The sequence below is a fragment of the Eptatretus burgeri genome, chromosome 14 (assembly GCF_056783735.1).
Source record: "Eptatretus burgeri isolate ZD-2024b chromosome 14, Ebu_testis_v1, whole genome shotgun sequence".
In the NCBI taxonomy this organism is placed as follows: Eukaryota; Metazoa; Chordata; class Myxini; order Myxiniformes; family Myxinidae; genus Eptatretus; species Eptatretus burgeri.
Window position 1 is genome coordinate 44,050,502 of NC_140974.1, and position 24,090 is coordinate 44,074,591.

Here is a 24,090-nt window from a genome sequence, read left to right on the forward strand (position 1 = left end):
AGGTTATGAATTATATAAGTTTTAACATAAGCCCTTACCTCCGAGGGCTCTAAAATGGACGAATTTTGTCCCCTGGTTTGACCATGTGGCTCGGGGTTTAAGATATTCATTTTTTTTTTCTAAAGATTGCCTCATATAAGATGTGTTTACTGACCGGATCATTTTATCTAACGCCCATGGCTTCATAGTAAAATAAATTTTGATTTACATGCCGTTTTTTTTATAATTATTCACTTTTTTCATATTCAGAAGTTTATAAATCTTAAATGGAACTATCCAGAAAAGAGTTACTGCAGAATTTTATAAACTGGTATACAAAATTTCAGATTGTGGCATCAGAATGTCTCTAGAAAGCACATACTCCTAGTTTTAGGAAGCCAAATATGGCAATTTGGCCCACTTGGTACAAATCAAGGTGAACTTGCAGGGGTGCGCATGAGGCTAAATTATGCTTCTTATTAGACATTAGTGATAAGGATGTTATTTCTTCATAAATACATGCTAATGATTACTTTCGTAAGTGATTGCAAATTATAAATTAGAACAAATTTGATTAGTTGAGTAGCAGTTAGTTACTGTGCACATTTTTCGTGAGAAACTGGAAAGGATCACAACAGAATGTCTGTCGACACTGATACCGGGAAAGGTATACAGTCTCATGATGTAGGCAAATACTGTCTTCTGAACTGGAAGTAATAACTGATCTCCATGAAATCAATTCTTGTGACTTCTTCTCCAAAGCAGCAACTTGTTTTAGCCCAACCTTCCTTGTATAAATAGGTCTTGTGACACTCCTGGTCTAATTTGGTTCCAGCAGTGCATCTACTTGTCAAACTTGTGCCACTGGGCCCAGGTTTTTCTGCATCAATTTCCTTTGTTTCCTCCTCTCCTTTGTTCTTCAAACAGACAAACGGACAGACAGGTTGATCTTTTTCATGCATTCCACATGCATGCCAGAACCCCACTAATGCAGTGCATGATGCACTGCAGAACCCCACTAGCTTCATGATGCAGTGAAGCCCCTAGTGTTGTGACAGACCATTACTCCATCTCGTGGTGTATGTCATAACTAATAATGACTTCAAATAGAGAACTGTAGGACATGTTTTTTTTAATTAAAACCCAAGCATATGTTTGGATTATCATTACAAGAATTTATTTTTGAATAAAAAAATGTACTTATAATTATATATTTATGAGAAGAATATAATCTAAGTTGTTACATAACCTCAGTTAATGCCCCCTGCATATTCACCATTTTTGGTCAAAGTGGCATTTTCAACTTCCTACAGATAGAAACATATGCATTTATCAGGCATTCTGATAACAGATCCTTAAATTTCATATGCCAGTTTATAAATATCTGCAGTATCACTTTGCTAGAGTGTTCAGTTTCAGATTTATAAGCTCATAAATATGAAAAAAGTGAATAATTAATTATAAAAAAAACGTGCATGTAAATAAAAATTCATTTTACTATGAAGCCATGGGCATTAGATAAAATTATTCGGTCAGTAAACACATCTTATATGAGGCAATCTTTAGAAAAAAATTAAGATCGTAAACCCCGAGCCACATGGTCAAACCAGGGGACAAAATTGGTCCATTTTAGAGCCCTCGGAGGCAAGGGCTTATGGTAAAACTTTTATAATTCATCACCTAACTGTATTATCCCAACAAAAATGTATCTATGGATAGATAATGACCCTATAATCACTGTGTTATGAGGGAAATATTCTAAGTTGTTCCATATTTTCAGGAGGGCTACTATAGCTTCACCTTATTTTAGCTCGTTTTGGCCCAAAAGCCATTTTTAGCTTCCTATAGAGTGAGAAATATGCATCCCAGAGGCTATCTGATGCCATAATTGAAAAAATTGGATGCCAATTAGTAAATATTTGCAATATTAACTTTCTAGAGGAGTCGATTATAAAATCATAAGCCCCTGAAGTTGAAAAAAATGCGTTTTTCACATTTGGCATTTTTAGGGCCAAATTCAAAGGTCTCTAGAGATAGATATTTTTAAACTATGAAGAATTGAAAGCTAATCTTTTGCATGGTGGGTAGAGCCATATAGATCTACATTTAAGAAATTTTCCAGCAAAATCTGAGGAGGTGACCTGGGTAGGTTTTTGAAATTTAGGTGAGTTGGCACGGAATGACCCCATCTTAACTCTGAACAGGAACATAGTGAGGCCTTATCTGGAATATTGCCTTCAGTTTTGTTCACCACATATGAGGAAGTCCATTGTTGTCATTGAGTGGGTACGCCCTTTAGCAGCTAGATTGAGCCCAGGCCCAGCTGGACTAAGCTACGGTATGAGGAGCGGCTGAAAAAGACAGGATTTTTTTTACATTGGAAAGGAGACAATTGTAAGGGTATCCAATAGAGATGTTAACAATGATGAAGAGTACAGACAAAACAAATGTAGAATAATTTTTCAGCAGAATGGACACTGACAGGACAAGGGGGCACAGTTTAAGAGTAAAGAGAAGAGGAGAGTTCGGATGGTAGTAAGGCAGGGAGGGGTCTTTCACTCAAAGATTGCTGAATGCATGGATTGTTCTCCCTGCAAGTGTAGTGATAATAGAGTCAGTATTGGATAGTTTTAAAGTTAAGTTTTATTGGTATCTGGAAGTAGTGGGGATGGGTGAGTACTAAGATATGTTGACACGATTATGCAGGCTCCCTGTCTGCATGACACCAGGATGCCAGTTTGGAGCTGGGTCTGGATTGGTACCCAAATTAGACAGCTAAGATTTGAGGATGGGATGAGTTTTGAAAGTGCAGTGCATGTGATAAAGACAAACGTAGACCGAGGAAACTGGAACGGTGAGCATAAACCCATGTCACACGAGCACTTGCTGCAGGGGTCCTGACCAACAGGTGGTGCCTGCTGCACATCCACCCTGTTTAGGTAGCCATGATGCAGTGAACATGATCTCTAATTCATAGGCAGGAATATAGATATCAGAATTAAATATGAATTCTGGCTCAATTGTAGTCTGTGAATGACATAACCACCCACTGTTAAAAGCAGTGTGCCACCACAATGATAACTGCAGGATTAATCAGCTTACAAGGCTGACATGATGGCCTGCAGGTATACACACTCTCCTCCAAGTCGCCTCAACTGGGTTTGAATCTCGACCCAGCTATAAACTGTCTTTTACAGGCAGGGTGATTCATCATTGTGTGTGTGTGTGTGTGTGTGTGTGTGTGTGTGTGTGTGTGTGTGTGTGTGTGTGTGTGTGTGTGTGTGTGTGTGTGTGTGTGTGTGTGTGTGTGTGTGTGTGTAGATATAATGTGTAGAAAATGTCATATGTAATATGTATAATGTGTACAATATGTCACGTATAATGTGTATGGTCACATATCGATATATGTATGTGTAATATGTGTAAAAATGAAAATCGTGCATGTGTAAATGTAAATCACAATACGTGTGTGTGTGTGTGTGTGTGTGTGTGTGTGTGTGTGTGTGTGTGTGTGTGTGTGTGTGTGTGTGTGTGTGTGTGAGCGCGCGCGCACGCGTACATGCTGCTGCCACCAGACGTCATCTCCATCGAGAGTCATGAAGATCGAACATACCTTTACCCATTCCTGAAGCATCCGTCTTCCCCACAGCAAGGACCCATGATTCATGGACCAAGCTGTCTCCTTATCCATGCTGCACCCAAAGGAGCCTTCCCTGGTCCTGAAGCATCCATCTTCCCAAGGAACCATGATTCATGGACCAAGCTGTCTCCTTATCCATGCTGCACTCGTTCTGCTGGAGGATGGTTTGTATGATTACGCTTCATGTTTGCAGTTATTCTGGTTTTCTTTTTTTGTTTCCCTTAGCTCATGCTGGTAGAGGAGAGTGTAACATGTGATGTCACTCTTGGGAGGAAGGCCCAGTAGTTGTTGCATGGTCTTGAGAATTGTATCTGTGGAAGACAGTTGGTCACACAAACCTTGAATAAATGGTGATAGAACTTGATTGAGACTCCTTATTTGCTCAGCAGGCAACTCTGTCGGGGCTGAAACTCCCAGTCTCTGGCACTGGCTACCTGCGAGACGAGCCTGCATCATTTTTCCCAACAATGAATACCACACACCTTCACTACACAGGTCTCTCTACTCTCTTGTTCGTCCTGTGTCCCTGTCTTAGTAAGAATAGTTTAAGTATAGCCATTGGAACCGTCGGATTAAACGCACCGATCAGGTTTCTCAGTTTCATTTTCATTCTTGTTCGCTTCCTGTGCCTCCATCCCCATTATTTATTAAATCTGTTGCTTTTAAAGTGAGTCGTCGTGCATGTTCAGCTGGGAACGTCCTCCAGCGTAATGAAAATTCCCCCTAAAACTGTACAAATGCGTTGAAATCACCACGTGACTAAGTTAATTAATCCCAACTACACCACCACACCAAGAACCAGTCGCATATGTGCGGAATGCCTCTTGGGAGTTCATCTCCAGCAGTCTCGCATCATGATACAAGCATCAAATTTGGCATTTCTGTTCTGCAGGGCTTTCTGATCAAATCTGCCTGATTGGCCATTTGAAAATCCAAATTTTGAATAAATAAATAAATAAATAAATAAATAAATACTTCAAAAAATTTTGAAGTCACAGCTGGCTGAAATTCTTGAAGCACAAGTGAACATCCCAGACAGAGAACCAAGGGGAGATACAGTCATCATTGATGGCTCAGCACTTATCAATGCCCTACCTCCACGCACTTCAAATATATTTGATGACTATGCTCAAGAAGACACCATCTCAAAGGTGGAATCCAATGGTGCCACGTACGAGAGGGTGGACGTAGTGTTTGATGTGTACAAGAAGTCAAGTCTGAAGTCCGAGGCAAGGTCGAAAAGGGGGCAAGGAATCAGAAGAAGAGTGACAGGAACCAGTAAGACCACAAGTAACTGGAGAATCTTTCTACGAGATGACAGCAACAAGACTGAGCCGTTTCACTTCCTTGCAGAAAAGATGTGTGAGGCACAGACAAGCACAATCATTGTCACAAAAGGAGAAGATGCCATTAGCAACACAAGGAAGTCACTGGATGCTGTGTCTCCATGTTGTCATGAAGAAGCTGACACTCGAATATTTGTACACTCCAGGGATGCAACGATGGATGGTAGCAAGTCCATTATCATTAAGGCTAATGACACAGACGTACTAGTCATAGCAATATCTGTACTGCCATCCTTACAGGAACTAGGTCTTGAGAACATGTGGATTGCCTTTGGCCAAGGAGCCAAGGCGCGATGGATTCCAGTCCATGAGGTAGTTTCTGCAATAGGGTCTGAGAAAGCAAGAGGGATCCCATACTTCCATGCGTTCACTGGATGTGACGTCGTGTCTGCCTTCCACGGTAAAGGGAAGAAAACTGCATGGCAGACTTGGAACGTCTTTGATGATGTTTCTGAAACATTCACCAATCTCAGCCAGCATCCAACATTAATTTGTGATCTTGACTTTTTTGAAGTTTTTTTTTTTCTCAAATTTTTCAAAATTTGGATTTTCAAATTGCCAATCAGGCAGATTTGATTAGAATCCCCTGGAGAACAAATGTGCCAAATTTGATGCTTGTATCATCATTTGCACGATTCATCTCAAAAATTGCTTTTATCTGCCTCACTATTTCTGATATATTCATTTACAGACGTTTTGCAATGGTTCTGTGATTTTTTTCCTGGTGTATTGGCTTTGACGTCCGTCGGAATGCCAAATTTCAGCTTTTTACATCACCTGGAAGATCCGGAACATTAACAACAGTCAGCCATTCAATGAGTGGTTAAAATGAGCTTGATATATGAGATAAATCTAAGTTGCGTGATTGTGTCTGGGGTAGACGTCGTAACCACAGCACATATAATCTGAGAAACAGTCGCAGTCTTAACAGTTTGTGACTATTATGTGGACTTGGGGTTGGGAGGGGAGGGGAGAGGTTGAGGACTTGAAGAAGAAAGGGGGAGTTGCAGACCGGGGGTTGGGTAGTTGAAGCAACAAGTAAAAAAGACATAAAATGTCATCGCCCCTGTTGTTTTAGTAATTTTGCTGTACGGAATTAAAGGGCGAGCCTATCTTTTTATACAACTAAAATGGCCGCCAGGCTAAAAGTTGCCCATCTTTGATCAGATCGCAAAATACAGTAAGGGGCACGTATATGCCATCATGTACTGTGCTTGTGCCAAGTTTGAACAAAATCGGACAATGCAAGTCTGAGAAATTGTTGGGGACACATTTAAGTAACAAAATGGCCGCCAGTCGGCCATCTTGGATCTGATCTCGGGGGGAAAAAAAATGACGTGAATATGTGAGCCATCATTCATTATCTGTTTGTCAAGTTTGAACAAGGTCGGTAAATGCATGTCCAAGAAATGGTCGAGGACGTGTTCGACACTGGGTTTTTTTTTTAACAATGAAAATGGCCGCCAGTCGGCCATCTTTTATCGCATCGTGAAACAAAATGATTTGCAAATGTATACCATCATGTGCTGTCTTTGTGCCAAGTACGGATAAAATTGGTCCATACATGTCCGAGATATGGTTGCGGATGCACGCACAGACACGAAAATTGAAACCAAATCCATAAGCCCCCATTTCGGACTAAGTCCAACGGGGGCTAAAATGGGGAGTGGAGGACAGAGCTAAATCCTAAATGGTTTTAGGATCTCGGATTGAAAGGGGGCTTTGCGGACTTGGGGTTTGGGCAGGATGGGGGTGGGGTTGGTGGTTGAAGACTTGAAGTCACATTCTACATTATGTGGAATTTCCACAGGGCCCTGCTATTGTGCAGTGAAAGGACATTCCCAGCAGACTCCCCAAATATTCCACATTATCGAGAATTTATTCACACTAGCATAACCCGTGCTCTGCGCGACATGTTGGGGTGGGTGTGTTTGAGAAAGGAACTGATGCAGAGTATCAGTACTAATTTTACTTTAATGCGGTAAGTGGAATACGATTTCACTGTTCCAGAACCATTTTATTTACTTTTTTTTGTAACATGTACCTCATATGGTCTTTGAGATAATATAAGCCGAATATCACGTTACTCGAGCGCAGAACAAAATCGAAGATAGCGCGACATGAAACCACAAACTCGGAAATAATATATAAGATACAACAGCCCAGTGAAGTGGATTATTTGCTCATATATACATATATCTTAGTCCAGGTTCTTGGACCAAGTCAATACTAGAACAGGAATGAGGTTGGCTGCTGAGCAATGGTTCCACTTTCTAGATTAACTATGGCTCCACATGATTGTGTCACTGTGCATGGCTCCACGTGCTTGGGTCACCACCATGGCTCCACGTGCTCGGGTCACCACCGTGGCTCCACGTGCTCGGGTCACCAACGTGGCTACACGTGCTCGGGTCACCACCGTGGCTACACGTGCTCGGGTCACCACCGTGGCTCCACGTGCTCGGGTCACCACCGTGGCTCCACGTGCTCGGGTCACCACCGTGGCTCCACGTGCTCGGGTCACCACCGTGGCTCCACGTGCTCGGGTCACCACCGTGGCTCCACGTGCTCGGGTCACCACCGTGGCTCCACGTGCTCGGGTCACCACCGTGGCTCCACGTGCTCGGGTCACCACCGTGGCTACACGTGCTTGGGTCACCAACGTGGTTACACGTGCTCGGGTCATCACCGTGGCTCCACGTGCTCGGGTCACCACCGTGGCTCCACGTGCTCGGGTCACCACCGTGGCTCCACGTGCTCGGGTCACCACCGTGGCTCCACGTGCTCGGGTCAACACCGTGGCTACACGTGCTGGGATCACCACCGTGGTTACACGTGCTCGGGTCACCACAGTGGCTCCACGTGCTCGGGTCACCATGGCTCCACGTGTTTAGGTCACCATGGTTCCACGTGCTCAGGTCACCACCGTGGCTAAACGTGCTCGGGTCACCACCATGGCTCCACCTGCTCGGGTCACCATGGCTACACGTGCTCGGGTCAACGCTGTGGCTAAACGTGCTCGGGTCACCACCGTGGCTACACGTGTTCAGGTCACCACCGTGGCTAAACGTGCTCGGGTCACCATGGCTACACGTGTTTAGGTGACCATGGTTCCACGTGCTTGAGTCACCCTGGCTCTATGGACTTCCCGTCGCACTCAAGGATTTATATCAAACTGGAACTCAGGCCAATCGTGATGATCTGAATTGTAACCAAAATGAATACGTTCCTCACTGTAATAAAATTCGCTCATGTGGGACTTTGAATAAGCACAGATGGCTGCAAAGTGCCATATGAGGTTCAAGGGAGGCGGCGTTTTGGAGAAAATGTAAAATGAAATAAAAACAACGGAGGAACCGCCAGAATCTCGCAAGCCAATAGGATGTGAGGATTAAAATCACGTGACTATTGATCTTATTCATTTCTCAATCTCGTTTCGTTCTTTTCACCCTTTTATGTCCCTCGTTCACTCCTGGTTTTCCAGATTTATTTTTCCTCGAACCTTCTTCATTCTCTCACGAAATTTTATTTCCAGTCTGGTTGTCCCCATATTTTGTCGTGCTCTCGATGGTTGCTCCGCTTAATGGACACTCCCTCTTCCCTTTTTCCTGACACGCCCCGAGACGACGGTCGCCCCTCCCCTTGCTCCCCTTCCCTCCTCCCCTCTCTCCCATTCCGTTGCTCGTCTCTCGGTTCTTCAGGATGGCGGACACCATCGGCGTGGCGGAATTCGTGGCGGAGACCATGGAGGATTACAGTTCGCCCACCGCCTCCAACTTCTCCAACCGCCTCGGACATTGTCGGAACACAGTTTTCAACGTGGAAGAGGTACAGCTTCACTTACATCCTCTCACTCACTGTCCTTGTTCATCGTCTGAACGTTATACCTTCTTCATCTGTCCATCCTTTATTCTTTAGACTGGATTTCCGTCCCCTCCGGACCCGGTCCCACCTTCGGCCTTCCGCTCCGGAACCGTTCCGCCGTCCCCATCGGGACCCGGTTCCGCCGTCCCCCATCGGGACCCGGTTCCGCCGTCCCCCATCGGGACCCGGTTCCGCCGTCCCCCATCGGGACCCGGTTCCGCCGTCCCCCATCGGGACCCGGTTCCGCCGTCCCCCATCGGGACCCGGTTCCGCCGTCCCCATCGGGACCCGGTTCCGCCGTCCCCCATCGGGACCCGGTTCCGCCGTCCCCCATCGGGACCCGGTTCCGCCGTCCCCCATCGGGACCCGGTTCCGCCGTCCCCCATCGGGACCCGGTTCCGCCGTCCCCCATCGGGACCCGGTTCCGCCGTCCCCCATCGGGACCCGGTTCCGCCGTCCCCCATCGGGACCCGGTTCCGCCGTCCCCCATCGGGACCCGGTTCCGCCGTCCCCCATCGGGACCCGGTTCCGCCGTCCCCCATCGGGACCCGGTTCCGCCGTCCCCCATCGGGACCCGGTTCCGCCGTCCCCCATCGGGACCCGGTTCCGCCGTCCCCCATCGGGACCCGGTTCCGCCGTCCCCCATCGGGACCCGGTTCCGCCGGCCCCTCTAATCACCAAACATGTCTGTGATCGACTCGTCCTCGGACATTTTTTGTCCTTTTGCGTTTACTCTTCTTTCTCATTCTTTTCTTTTTTGTCTGGAGCTTTTGCTGTTTATTGGTTCTCTCTCGGTGGTGGCCTATGGGTACTCGGTGGTGTGGTGGCCTATGGTTACTCGGTGGACTGGTCTTGAAGTTGTGGGTTTCAATATGTACCGAGGAAGCAGCAGTAGTTTTGGATTGCAAGCTTCAGGAAACTGAGCTAGTGTCAGGAAACTGAGCTAAAATAATCTTCTTCCCATCTCTGAAGCTTCTTGTTAAGTCTTGGACTTTACGATCCTTCAAATCATTCCTTGTTGCCTTTATAGACCTGTTTGGTACCGAAAGCATTGGATGCTATTGACATCATAGAGGATGTTTTAGCGGAGTTCCAACCAGTAATTGGGCTGGCAGGAGAGCATAGAAGTAGCACACCCGCTTCTGAGCTGTCCATCCTGGGTTGCAATGTTGACCCAGCTATAAACTGTCATCCTGGTATTTCGCAGGCAGTGTGGTGCATCACAAAGTGCACCGTCCGTCGGAAGGACTTTAAGCCGGGCATCCCATATGCTAGCATTACTTGGACTTTTTAGCTTCCACAGTCTTTCAGGCAGAGGAGGTGAGTTATCACCGGCAGTCTGAACAAATTATATATTCCAAATTCTTCCTCAAATCGGCGACGGTGCTACTTCAGCAGCGTAGACGCGTTTCAGTTATGATGCAACCAACTGGCTGAATTCAGAATTGAATCTGAGTTAAACGTGCATTCGCCGCCAACAACACCAACCAACAACCAGAAGAAGAAGTCATTGAAAATTACCGAAAGCATCATCGTCTTCTTCTTGTTCCAGTGATCTGTTGGGTTTAAATAACTGTCCGTTGTGGTTCGATCATAAGCTCTTCCTTGAAGCTTTGGGGCTAAACACCTTTGGATTTGGACCTGATTTACACATTGGTACCCAAGGGAGGAAGGAATCATTTCGGCCTAATTTCTTATTATCCGTCATGAAGTTTGCTTTTTTTTTGGACCTCCAGAGCGCGGGTTCGCTTCTTAAAAGACTAAAAACGAAATAAATAAACCGCTTTCATGGCCGCATCAATATGTACTTCCTGCGGCGGAGCTGATTGAGTTGCCTCTGCTGGGTTGTTTTTTTTTTGTTGACCGTTGCAACACTGTCAAAATGGATCTCCGGAATGCAACACATGGCGAATTACGGCTCGAAGTCCTGAACGGTGGCTCATTAGCGTTTGAAAGTGCTCGAGTTGTTTCCACAATGCTAGATTTGCCATGTTGCATGTTTTTTTTTTTTGATGGAACTTTGTGGTTTGTAAAGCCAAGTGAGTGTTTATCTTGTTATTGTTGTCGGTGTGTGACCATTGCTGCAGATATTGTTTGCATTGTTTATGGTCAGTTTGTTTCTATTAGTGAATCTCTCCTCACTCTCTGTTATTTATTTATTTTTTTCTCTCCATCTCATCGGATTGTCCTCGCCTCTCCCTTTTAGACATTATTCGCTGGTGAGTTATTGATTCCTGCAGATGAGGTTCGTTTAATACTCGGTTCTTTTGGGGTTTTGCAATTTTGAGGGCATTTCTCACTCTGTGGGGCAAATTTATCATCAGTCATGCTTGTATTGACTTGTTGGATCTTCCTATTTCTGATTCACTCAAACAATCCATCCAAAAATCCAAATCCATTGGTGGCCAGAACTCTGTGCAGAGCGTCAGTGCTGCTGAAGCAGTCTCCTGGGCTATCGGGCACAATCCTGGACGGGCCGCCACTCTGACACAGGATACTCAAATGACACAATCATCCCAGCAAGCTGGTAATCATTTTGCCGACCTCAGAATGATGACGGGCCGGGTTGAGTCAACCCCACCTGGTATTGCTTCAACAGCCGAACGGGAGGATTCCAAGCCCACCCTCATAACCGTTAAGCCAGCACCAGGCATATTCAGACAATAGAAGACTATAAAATGTCAGATTGGTGTTTCAAAGGCAATGCATCCTTGCCATCGCATCAATGACTATAAGACCCTCTCAGGTGGACGTTGAGCTTGGTGTCACGTTTGCTAGTGTTGATATGTTGGCATTAAAGATCCTTTCACGAAGATTAGGCGGGTTATCGACGGCACCATGAACAAATGACAAATCCATTGGGAAGGCAATGGTACACCACACGGCGCTGACTCTGAGTGAATGAAACGAGATGAGATGGTTTGAATTTGTTCTGGTGATATTGTGAATCGCAGAATAATATTTGTGTTATGTTACGTTGCCCACAGCTCTTTTCTTCGGCCTCTAATTGTTTTCCTGTGTGTTTCATGCTTGTTAAATTGTTGCTCCCAAACCAGACATCGCTGTTCTGTGTTGCTTCAACATCCAAGGTGCACAAAAGTTCATGAACAATGTTACTCAAAATTTATTTTTCATCTTGCGCAATCTTCTCTGAGGTGATGGAGTTTTTTTTCTCAAACCTCTGTCTTGATGTGGGAGGGGTGTGAGGGGAGGGGTGGTGTACATGGCAAAGAATGTAAATTTATATGCTGAGCTATAAAGAGGACTATGTGGTGCTCACCATCCTGTTGGGACATGAGATAGTCCTTGCCATCCTGTTAGGTCTTGGAATAGTCCTTGCCATCCTGTTAGGTCTTGGAATAGTCCTTGCCATCCTGTTAGGTCTTGGAATAGTCCTTGCCATCCTGTTCAGTTTTGGAATAGTCCTTGCCATCTGGCTGGGACTTGGGATAGTCCTTGCCATCCTTTATGGGATTTGGGATGGTCCTTGCCATTCTGTTGGGACTTGAGATGATCCTTGCCATCCTGTTGGGACTGGAGATGGTCCTTGCCATCCTTTTGGTCTTTGGGATAGTCATTGCTATCCTGTTGTGACTTGGGGGGATAGTCATTGCCATCCTGTTGTGACTAGGGGATAGTCATTGCCATCCTGTTGTGGCTTGGGGGGATAGTCATTCTTATCCTGCTGTGGCTTGGGGGGATAGTCATTGCTATCCTATCCTGTTGTGACTTGGGGGGGATAGTCATTGCTATCCTATCCTGTTGTGACTTGGGGGGATAGTCATTGCTATCCTATCCTGTTGTGACTTGGGGGGGATAGTCATTGCTATCCTATCCTGTTGTGACTTGGGGGGATAGTCATTGCTATCCTATCCTGTTGTGACTTGGGGGGATAGTCATTGCTATCCTATCCTGTTGTGACTTGGGGGGGATAGTCATTTTGCTATCCTATCCTGTTGTGGCTTGGGGGGATAGACATTTTGCTATCCTATCCTGTTGTGGCTTGGGGGGATAGTCATTGCTATCCTATCCTGTTGTGGCTTGGGGGGATAGTCATTGCTATCCTATCCTGTTGTGACTTGGGGGGGATAGTCATTTTGCTATCCTATCCTGTTGTGGCTTGGGGGGATAGACATTTTGCTATCCTATCCTGTTGTGGCTTGGGGGGATAGTCATTGCTATCCTATCCTGTTGTGACTTGGGGGGATAGTCATTGCTATCCTATCCTGTTGTGACTTGGGGGGGATAGTCATTGCTATCCTGTTGTGACTTGGGGGATAGTCATTGCTGTCCTGTTGTGACTTGGGGGGGGGGGTAGTCATTGCTATCCTATCCTGTTGTGACTTGGGGGGTAGTCATTGCTATCCTATCCTGTTGTGACTTGTGGGGGGGGGGGGGGATAGTCATTGCTGTCCTGTTGTGACTTGGGGGATAGTCACGATTGCCATCCTGTTGTGACTTGGGGGATAGTCCTTGCCATAATGTGATCTAGATACTTACTATAGGATGTACGTTTGAAGGTTGAAAAATGCCAAAAAGTTGAAATCACTCCATGCTTTTGATTTGCGTTTTTTGGTTCTTTCAACGTCCCTTCCTGTTTTCACGTTGCCGTTGCCGCTGCCAGTGTGCTTGCGAATACGGGAGGCACTTTGTTCCCTGTTCCTCCGCTAGTTTTGGCTTGTACTTGTCTGTTATAAGTATGTTCATATGATGTAATCATCAATGCATTACATGGTTGCATTCAAATGATCAGTATTTGAGGAACTTTTTTTTTTTTAGTGCATTGTTTTATAGTGTCAAATTTATTTTTTGAAGTTTGCTTTTTGAGATTTCAAGGGTAGGTGTAAGCTCACCACAGCGTAGTGTGACCTCTGCACTTTCTTATTATGGTCATTTCGGGTTAGATTCAGCAAATATGCATTTTGCAATCTGTTAAACGCATCTGACACAAGATGCAATTTTTTTTTTTTTAATATTTATTTGATTCAATATTTTTCTGAAACCTTTATTCCTTGTGTTCACCTGTTGGCAAAAGGAAATTTCTAAAATGCCATTCTTATTTGTGCAATTTGCCTGTTGAGAATGCATATTCTACCAGCCCATATAAGGTACATGTGCCTTTGATTACAGGAATAAACGTAAACTTGCTCATTCATTGCTTCGACTTGCTGTTTCCCAAAGCACTACATAAAGTACCTGTTATTGTTGTTAACAGCAGGCAGTGAAAGGCTAACCCTACTCTTTACTGTAGCCCAGACTATGCAGTTGTTGGATGGCAGGAAGCTGGCCTGTTGCCGGGAAGCAACTAACCTCGTGTGTCCTGTTGTGTTGTAACAGAGGAAGCCATGGGGTTGAGCAGGAGATTGACAAGTTAAGAAGGGGAGGGGGTGGCGGGAAGTGTTTGAGGGTGCTCTCGGGTTGAATGGAAGGGCGATCAGCATAATATTGATTACATCGCCCTCGCTTTTAGTCGGATCAAATGCTGTGCTTGAAGGGAACTGGGTTGTCGATTTATGCTGAAGGTTGGGGTTGTAGGCTGGAAACTACCGTTTGCAGACATGGATGGTTGTACTTGGAGTTTTCTGCTGTGCAGGTTGTATATGAGAGTCCCCCCCCCCCCCGTTTCTAAATCTGGTGGAACCCTTATGTCTGAAAATGGTACGAAGGCTTTTCATAAGCTCTTCAGAGACCTTGCCACAATTTCTGTACGTATCGACTTAACATTCAAAAACAAATTTGTTTTGCTGATTACTGAAGATTGATTGAGTGGAGATAGATTTCCTCCAGGACTTGAGTTTGTCAAGCAAAGGTTTTGGTTACTCTTTCAATCACGACTGTGACCTTTTAAGAGATCCACGTGGACCTTCCTGCAACCTTACATTCCACACCATTTCCCTCCCCACCCCCCCCCCCCATTTCCTCACAATGACTTTCAATTCAGACCTTTCCTCCAATACAACAGTTTCATCCAACTCCACAAAGCCCCGCTATAGAAATGGTGAAGATAACAGGATGTGAGATGATCCAAGCCTGATGTTCATGTCCCATTTTACCATTGTCCTTTTCTCACCGTATGTGGAACAGTTTTGGTAAAATAATATTTATTTTGCTTTATTTTTCCTTTCTCCAGTTACAGTGCTGATACTTTTAACCTCTGCCACTGAAGGTGAAGGAGGTTATGTTTTCACCACTTTCTGACTTTGTTTGTTTGTTTGTGTGCAGGATTTGGGTGAAATTTTGTTTACAGGTTCGGTGTGTGACAAGGATGAACTGATTAGATTTTGGTGAAGATCTGGATCCGGATCCGACTACTAGAGTTTTTAAAGAGATTCTTCACCACTGAGAGATAGGGCCAAAAACGATATAGAACTGTGTAGCATGATATTTCAAAAAAGTAATGGGCCCGATATGTTCTCGTGGATGAGGCATTGCGTGGTGGAGGTTTGCGCTCCACCGGGTGCCCTTCAAGTTTGTACTGTATTTCTCTTCTTTGAGACTGGTAGTTTGTTTCCAAGGCTATATTGGTCAAAATTGCCATTTAACACCTGTGGTGGTTGTGAGGACATTCGAGAATGTCACCAAATTATTTTTCTCAGTGTAATATTGTACCCAGTTTAACTGCGCTATTATTTGTGTAACAATGGGATGGTGGGAGTTTATAGAGGCTGAAATTTTTCAGAAGGTGTGGTTTTGAATTACGAGCTCAACATGCCTGCCTTTATTGCATGAGTCAAATCACGTGATGATTGATGTCGTGTGATTCTATCCTCACATCAGTAGATGGTTTGATGCTATGCAGTTAAAATCATTCCATAGTCTACAATAATGATATGTGCCAAACGGTATAGAATTGCTCTTTACGTTGGAAATAATAATAATAATGATGATGATGATAATAAAAAGCCGGTGGTTTGACTCGTGGGGCCAGGTGTGAAGACAATTGTTCCTTTGTAAAATTGTTGGTCTTGGAACAGGACCTGGCCAGACATTTCCTTACAGTGATTTGCCATAGGCTATTAGAAATACCATTGTGATGAGTGTTACTCACTGCCAAATGCTGTTTTATTCTGCTTTTATTTGTTGATTTGTGGTGGTTGGCATAGAAGGAAACTGTCAATCTATTGCTTTAGTAATGTATGGATCATATATCCGAGCTTGGAGTGTCAGGGTAACCGACCGTTGACTAATGGTTTCTTCTTTTTCTTCCACAATTATTCCTACGTTCTTGTGGGGTTGGCCAAGGGGAAGCTCGGCACAAGTCTTTCACAAGCCGGCTGGCCAGGCCTAATGTTTGACTAAGGTTAGATAGGAATTTGGAATTTGTTCACGGTGTAGACGATACCTCGCTGACTATTCGCAAAGAACAACGTGGGTACTTCAACACCCACTAACCAATGCCAGCCGACGTAACGCCAGTTTAACATCCATCCGAGGGACGGCACACATATTGATGAATCGCCCTGCCTATGAAACACCAGGATGACAGTTTATAGCTCGGTCAAGATTCAAACCCAGACTAGACAGCTTAGAGGTGAGTGTGCATAACCCAATGGGATGTGATGGGAAATTTTTCACCCAAAATCCCACATTCCATTCATTTGCTTGTTATTTTGTTAATTCACTCGTTTGCTGATGACGGTGGGTGAATTCCTGATGTTTTTGACGATCAAGGTCATGCTTGAACAAACTTCTTCCTAACACAGCTATTGTAGGGAGGGGGGGACATGGAAAAGTAACAACCTCAAGATTGTGGATCGAGCAGGGATTGCTTGAAAGTTTTTAAAGGCTTTCCAGCTGTGCGTCCTTTCTGCTGTTTTACCAGTTTGGGAATGTTACAGTTTTGGTGGCAACTCCTAAAGCCTTGTCCATATCGAGCTGCTCCCAACAGCTGCTGCAGAGCCGCGTGCCAACGGGAAATGGTGTCAAGGAAATGAGATTTTTGGAGCTGTTCTGGGGGTCACCGAACTCTGTGCATTGCTTACTTGCAATCTTGTATTCACATCATCTTTTGGATTGCCTGGAGCTACCTTTTTTCCCTGTTTTTAACTTCGGTGGGAGAGCGAACCAGCTGACCATTCGATTAATATTTCTCATGTGAAATAATTTGTGTGAACATTTGAATGCAAATTTATTTTGGGCCTGAGAATTTTGGGAATGTCAGGGGAAATTGCAGTTCCATTGAGAATACCAATTCTTAATTCCATACTACTTCTATCCTATTCCTTTATTCATAGCCCCTTATCTGACTTTGTCTTTGTCCTTTTCTGCTTTTCCAATTGCTTGTTTTTCCTTCTGTCCCCTTTATAAACCCCCCTTATCATTGGATCTCTTCTGTTTCTCTTTTTTTTATGAGGTCAAGAATTTCCAGCAATCTTGAGACACATTTTCAGACCTCTTTTTGAATTTTTTTTTTCCCAGTACTGATCTTAGGCTCATTCATATTGGAGATTCTGCAAGGAAATGCAAATATCTTAGACAGGAGGAAGCTATTTGGCCCATCATGCCTGTGCTTTATCCACACTGTGTTAATTTAATACTGTATATCACTTGGCTCAAATGTAATACGAACTCAATCTTTACCACTTACTTAATTTTACTCATGGCAAGGAAGATGAGTAGAGAGGAGAACAGTGGGACAGGCACAGTGACATTTCCAGGGTTGAAGAGGTTTGTAGGGTGCATAGATCTCATGCAGAACAAAGACCTTGGTAGACATTAGTGTGCATTGCAAAGATGTTAGTAGACAATGATATCTAATATATACATATATATATATATATATATATATATATATATATATATATATATATATATATATATATATATATATGCCAGTTTGTTTTTTGGACCATTTGTGCAAAATACATGCATGTTTGTGTGGACGGACTGCCTTCAACCCATTAGTTGTGCGTAACCTTTGATTGTGACTACCTTTGACCCACCTGTCCCAACCACCCACAATTGTAACCTGAAAAAAAAATACATCCACCATTATGTGAATATGCATAAGCCTAATGCCTCAGGTCTCTAGTGTCAGCCCATGGCCCAGTGCAATTGGAACTAGAACATCCACTCAGGAGAGTGCATACCTCCGCCAGGCAGAACAGTTTGATTTTGTATCCCACTGATAGGCCGGATCAAATTCGAACCTGAACTAAAATTTAATTGTCTTGTTCTTGTCACGTAACCAACTCATCCACTGTTTTTTTTTTCCTAATCTATGCATAACTTTGTGAGATATCATATTATATATATATATATATATATATATATATATATATATATATATATATATATATATATATATATATATATATATATATATATATATATATATACACATCGTTTTGGCCCCATCACTCGATGGTCTCAGTCAGGTCAGGCCAGATTAGATCTGTGACTTGCTACAGGTATCATGAAAACCTATACTAACCTGTTCCATGGTCGGGTTGTCGGCGACTAAACCGTCTCCCCCGCCAGGTTTTCTGGTGAGGAGGGTGTTTGGATATGGACACCCAGCAGGATTAAGAACAAAACCTGTCAAAGGGCGGAGGAGCTCCTTGTAAGCCAACGGCCATCCATATAGTGCCCAACTGTGTCTGCAAACATCCTCCTGCAGTTGGGTTACTTCTTATTCGGAGGTTGGTGGCAGGATTTGCACTCCGGCCACCATAAAACGCTTCATTCCGCAAAACCCACTCCATGGGAGTACCTCCTGTGCAGCTCACCGGATGACGGGATTGGGGCAAAGCCTTCGGGACCCCCAATCTTTGATGATAGGAGGGAAACCACGGGGTAACATTCCCGGGTCAGATTGCGGGAGAGTGTGTTGGAGTGGTGCTGAGGTGTCGTCCACCAGACTGCGGTCTACTCGGGTTAACCTGAGGTGGTCCCTTCGGGTGGGTGCCTGGAATGTCCTATCCCGAAGAAAGGATGATCACCTGTCTCTGTTATCATCTGAGCTCAAGCGTTTGGACATCGGTATTGCAGCACTCTCTGAGGTTCGGAGACCGGATTGCGGTGAGATCATGGTGGATGGTTACACCTACTATTGGTCTGGTCGCTCTGATGGTTACCATTCCCAAGGAGTTGCTGTAGCTGTGTCCAATAAGCTGACTTCAATGATAATTGAGGTAACACCGATCAACGAGCGTATTATGAGATGAAGAATTCGTCACTCCTTAGGTATCATTTCCCTGGACTCTGTTTATGCTTCGACTGAAGCGAGTGATCTCACCGTGAAGGATGCATTCTACGCCACACTCGAGTCTGTGGTTGATCGGTGCCCCAGACGAGATACACTTTTAGTCTTCCCCAAGGGGGATTTCAATGCATCGACTGGAACTGAAAGGGATGGTTATGAGACGTGTGTTGGTCCCCATGGGTCAGGAACTATGAACCAGAATAGCACGAAGTTCCTTGACTTTGCAAGAAGTCATGGACTTAGGTTGGCCGGTTCATGGTTTCAGCACCCACAAGCTCATCACTGGACTTGGTATTCCAACGCTGGTGATGTGGCAAAGGAGATTGACCATGTCCTCGTTGACGGTCGCTGGAGGATGATCTAGAACTGCAGGGTCTACTGGAGTGCTCAGTTCCTCAATACTGACTACCGGCTTGTTGTAGCAACTCTGAAGTTGCACCTTAAATCTAGGAAAATGGTACTATCCCAGCCTAGGCTGGATGTTGGCAAGCTCAAGGATGAGAGGGTAGCTGAGGAGTTTGCGAACAGGCTGAGTGGAGATTTGGGGGGTCTGGGTGCTTTGGGAGGTCCTGAGGAGTTGTGGAGTGCCTTCAAGACCACTGTCCTTGATGTTGCTATATAACCACAATCTGAGCTATATAACCACAATGTATTTTACACAGTGGCTTGAAAAAATGTATTCACCCCCTTCCAATAATGCCACATTTAGATGAATTCTGAATTATGTAGAAACATTTTTTTTCAAATTTACTTCTTTATTCATAACTGAAGAGATCAAACTCAGCACTTATAGTTGAAGGAGGTTACATGTCAAAAATACCTGTAAAGAACATGTACAAATCAAAATTCACTGGTTGTAAAAATATTCAGCTCCTGAGGTCAGTACTTGGTGAAAACATGTTTTGCAGCAATGACTGCTCTGAGTGTTTCTGGGTAGGTCTCTACCAGTTTCGCACAGTGTGATGGTGAAATTGTTGCCCATTCTTCACGTGAAAATCACTTTAGTTCTGCCGAGTTTGATGCGGATCATCGATGTACTGCAATGTTCAAGTCTCGCCATAAATGTTCAATTGGGTTTCAGCCAGGACTTTGACGAGGCTACTCAAGAACATTAATTTCCTTCTTCTTCAGTCACTTCAGTGTGGCTTTAGCTTTATGCTTCGGATCATTGTCTCGTTGAAATGTGAATCTCCTACCCAGTCAGATTCATGGCTGACTCAAGCAGGTTTTCATGAAGGATTCTCCTGTACTTTGCACCATTCATTGTCTCTTCTATCTTGACAAGCTTGCCAGCCCCTGCTGATGAAAATAGCCCCATAGCATGATGCTGCCACCACCATCTTTGACAGTAGTGATGGTGTTGACTGGGTGATGTACAGTGGCTTGCACCAGACGTAACGCTTCGAATTTAGACCAAAAAGATCAATTTTTGTCTCATCTAACACAAACCGTTTCTCCACATGCCTACAGTATCATCAAGATGCTTTTTCACAAACTCTGTACGAGCTTTAAATATGTCTTTCAGTAATTGCATCTTTCTTGCCACCTGTCCATGGAGGCCAGCTTTGTGAAGGGAACGGGATTGTTGATCAATGGACATTGGACACTAACCCCCATCTCGGACATCGAGCCTTGCAGATCTTTCAAAGTCATTGTTGGATTTACAGTGACATCCCGAACCAGTTTCCTGCTTGGCCGGCTGCTGAGTTTGGATGGGTGACCTGATCTGGGTGGAGTATGGGTGGTATGACGCGTCGTCAACTTCTTAATGATGAATTTCATCGTATTCAAAGGGATAATGAGTGACTTTGAAATCTTCTTGTAACCCTCTCTTGAACGCTGATTTCATTGGAAAGCTCCTTGGTTTTCATGTTTGCCTTGTTGGTTGACCAAGTGAGTTGGACCTTAAAACTCTGATAAGTGGGGGAGTTTAATTTTCATACAGATGAAACGTATTGCACTTATTTAGTAACATTTAAAACAAATCGTTTGCTCCTGAAGTGATTTAGGGTTAATTAGGCAAAGGGTTTGAATATTTATGCAATTGATGTGGAAATACTTTTGCAGGCCACTGTGTGTAATCAAGAGGTTGGCATGTTTTTGCTTCATGTATATAATCTGGGTTATTACCCTCACGCACACGAAGCAGAAAGTAGGGTTAAGCATTTGGTTCATGTGTGTCTGTGTTGTCAGTTTATGATGGAGGAACAGCTAATTTATATTGAATATTGTATTTTGAACACGAATCGGAATATGAATAGAAAGACAAGTCCATATTTTCACCATACATTGGCTCTGAATTAGTCCCAATCGCACATGCACAGAGAGGAAGGAATGAGATGCTATTTTTATTCTGTCTGCCTGGCAATCAAGCAAAATTAAAAATCATTCCAAACAGGAAACTTACTGTTTTGAAGGACATTATAATGGACTCAAACGACAGATAGGAAAAACGAATGCGACATGTTAGATCGGGTGATGTAATAGCCGCTGGAGAAAACTGTCATAAAACCGGGAATTAATTTATATTGTTACGGTTCTCGGAACCGTATGCATACAACATACAGTTGTCCCGAGTAAGTTATTTCATTAATATACATGCAGTTAGATTCCTACCTTGTGTGTAGTGGGAAAACACTGGGGTGCATTGCGATGGGCTTTTAGTTAGGATTATAAATCATTTCTTCCTTTTATTTTATTCCCCCTCTTATTGGAACCACAGCGTGACAAGTGTCTACCCAGAGACTGGTTTTCTGAGGCAGAATCCCGAGGATGGTTATGGTAGCTGCACCGCCATCCACCTTCCTCCCAGACATGGGCCTTGCCAGTGTCTGGCCGAAACTCCGCCCAGAAAGGCGGACCACATGAAGGTCCGGTCCAATCAGGATGAACGATGACTTCGGCTTCGCCATGGCTCCTTGATCTATGTTACGTGATCTATGTTACGAAGAAATCCTCAGAGTAGAGTGGTGGTATGGGATGAAAAGGAGTTCGTGGTTGGATTTGAGAGAAATAAAGGAAGGAGTTGGATTTGGAAGTGCTTAGTTCTTGGTTGGTTAGTTGGATTTGAGAGTTCGGTTTGTTTTGTTGGATGGGAAGGTCGAAGGAGGTTTGTGTGGGAGAAGTCAGAGTTGGTTGGAAACGAAGGGGTTCCTGCTGCTTGGCTCCACTCACGTCTCGCCCCGACGGCCCGACTACTGGCCCCGGCCCACTCGAGCTCCTCCAAGGACCCGAACTCCACACGGCGACTGTGGACTGAACTGCACGACTGTTGTCAGGTGCCGCACCACGGAGCACTCCTTCCCCCGAAACTCAGGTACAGAGAACTGCGACCTCAACTCCCCCCCCCCCCCCCGCCCTCCTTGGCTGCAAAAGTCCTTTGCCTTCAACTGGGTTTATTTTGTCCGAGTGTGTGTCTGAGAGTTTTGGCGCTTGTCTGCTAAGTAAGCCTGAATATCATCTTTGATTATTGTAATTGTTGCTTTTATTATTCTCGCATCAAGTCTGCTCTGTGTCTGCTTTGGTAAGTTGCTGTATAATTGTCGCACTACATCTCTCTCATCTTCCCCTGCATAACACGCCCAATAAACCTTGTTCCTGTGCCACATGCTTTTCCTCGCCGAGTGTAAATAAATCATTGTAGAAATGTTCCCAGCTCGTTTTTGTCTTTTCCTCCATTGGTCTAGCATGGTTCGGATCCAAGTTTAGCCGGGTCTTTATTCCTGATAATCCGTTCCTTCTAGCCCTTGGCAGTTCCGCTCGGCTGCATCCGATCCGGAAAGGTAGTTGGTAGTTGGTACTCTACCGTAATCGGTAGAGTGATCTGGTTCGGGCAAGGCGTACCGAGGGCGTAGTTCCCCGGTAGTTGAAACCGCGTGGTTAATTGGGTAACTTGATTCTAGACAGGAGGACCCTATGCCACGCGGTCGGTTAAGCGACCCGCCACGTCACGGAATTATCCGTGAGTGACGGCCTACAATTCCGGGGAGTCTGGTGGGAATATATATATATATATATATATATATATATATATATATATATATATATATATATATATATATATATATATATATATATATATATATATATATTTGAATCTGGGTTCCTGACATCATGAGCCATTGATTGGTTCACATGGGAACACAAAACAGGCCAACCCAAATTGCTCCCAAAATCAATAATATATTTTGTTTGCTGAAGTTAGAGTTCTGTCATGCTGCGAGTTTTCCCCACATCTAATCTTTCCCATATCCTTATAAGACCAACAGCAGCATATAATTAACACCTACGCATGAAGCCACTGGTTATGTTCCTGCTCAAAACACAGCATTATCGCAGACATCACTTAAAACAAATAGATGTTTTCACAAATTGATTTTAAAATTGCAGCTTTGCCATAGTTTTAGTAAAATGGGGCTGTTTGCTGCTGCTGCTGGTGTGTGTGTGTGTGTGTGTGTGTGTGTGTGTGTGTGTGTGTGTGTGTGTGTGTGTGTGTGTGTGTGTGTGTGTGTGTGTGTGTGTGTGTGTGTGTGTGTGTGTGTGTGTGTGTGTGTGTGTGTATGTATATATATATGTATGTATATATATGTATATATATGTATATATATATTTCCATGCCTGGTGTTGGCGCAGTGGTTCGGGCAGCGGCTTGGGATCCAAAAGGTCCTGAGTTCAAGCCCCGTTGGGCCACTGAATTAATACACCAGGGGGTTGACTCAGCCTGTCATCCTTCCGAGGTTGGCGAAATGAGTACCAGTATACTGGGCCGGTGTATACCCCGGTTAAAATAGGTGTACCATATCCCTGTGTCGTAAGAGGCGACCAGGGTTGTGTCAGGAAGGGCATCTGGCGTAAAACATGTGCCAAATCACTATGCGGATCACACAGATGATCCGCTGTGGCGACCCCTAACGGGAGCAGCTGAAAGAAGAAGAAGAAGATATATATATATATATATATATTTCCAATTTAAGTACCTTCATTGGATTGGCAAAGTGATTATAAATTGTGGTTGAAAACTGAATTTTCTTTTAATGTAGGATTGTAATTTTTAACAT

At 44.3% G+C, this 24,090-nt stretch overlaps 1 protein-coding gene across 1 annotated transcript in view; it reads left to right on the forward strand.

The window, feature by feature from the left end:
- The first annotated feature begins 8,418 nt into the window (after positions 1 to 8,418).
- The window catches only part of LOC147013061 (arf-GAP with SH3 domain, ANK repeat and PH domain-containing protein 2-like), an 83,070-nt gene continuing 67,398 nt past the window's right edge, over positions 8,419 to 24,090 (forward strand). Inside the window, exon 1 of the mRNA XM_085854558.1 lies at positions 8,419 to 8,793. Coding sequence (XP_085710684.1) covers positions 8,668 to 8,793 — 126 coding nt within the window. The 5' untranslated portion in view covers positions 8,419 to 8,667. The remainder of the gene's footprint in view (positions 8,794 to 24,090) is intronic.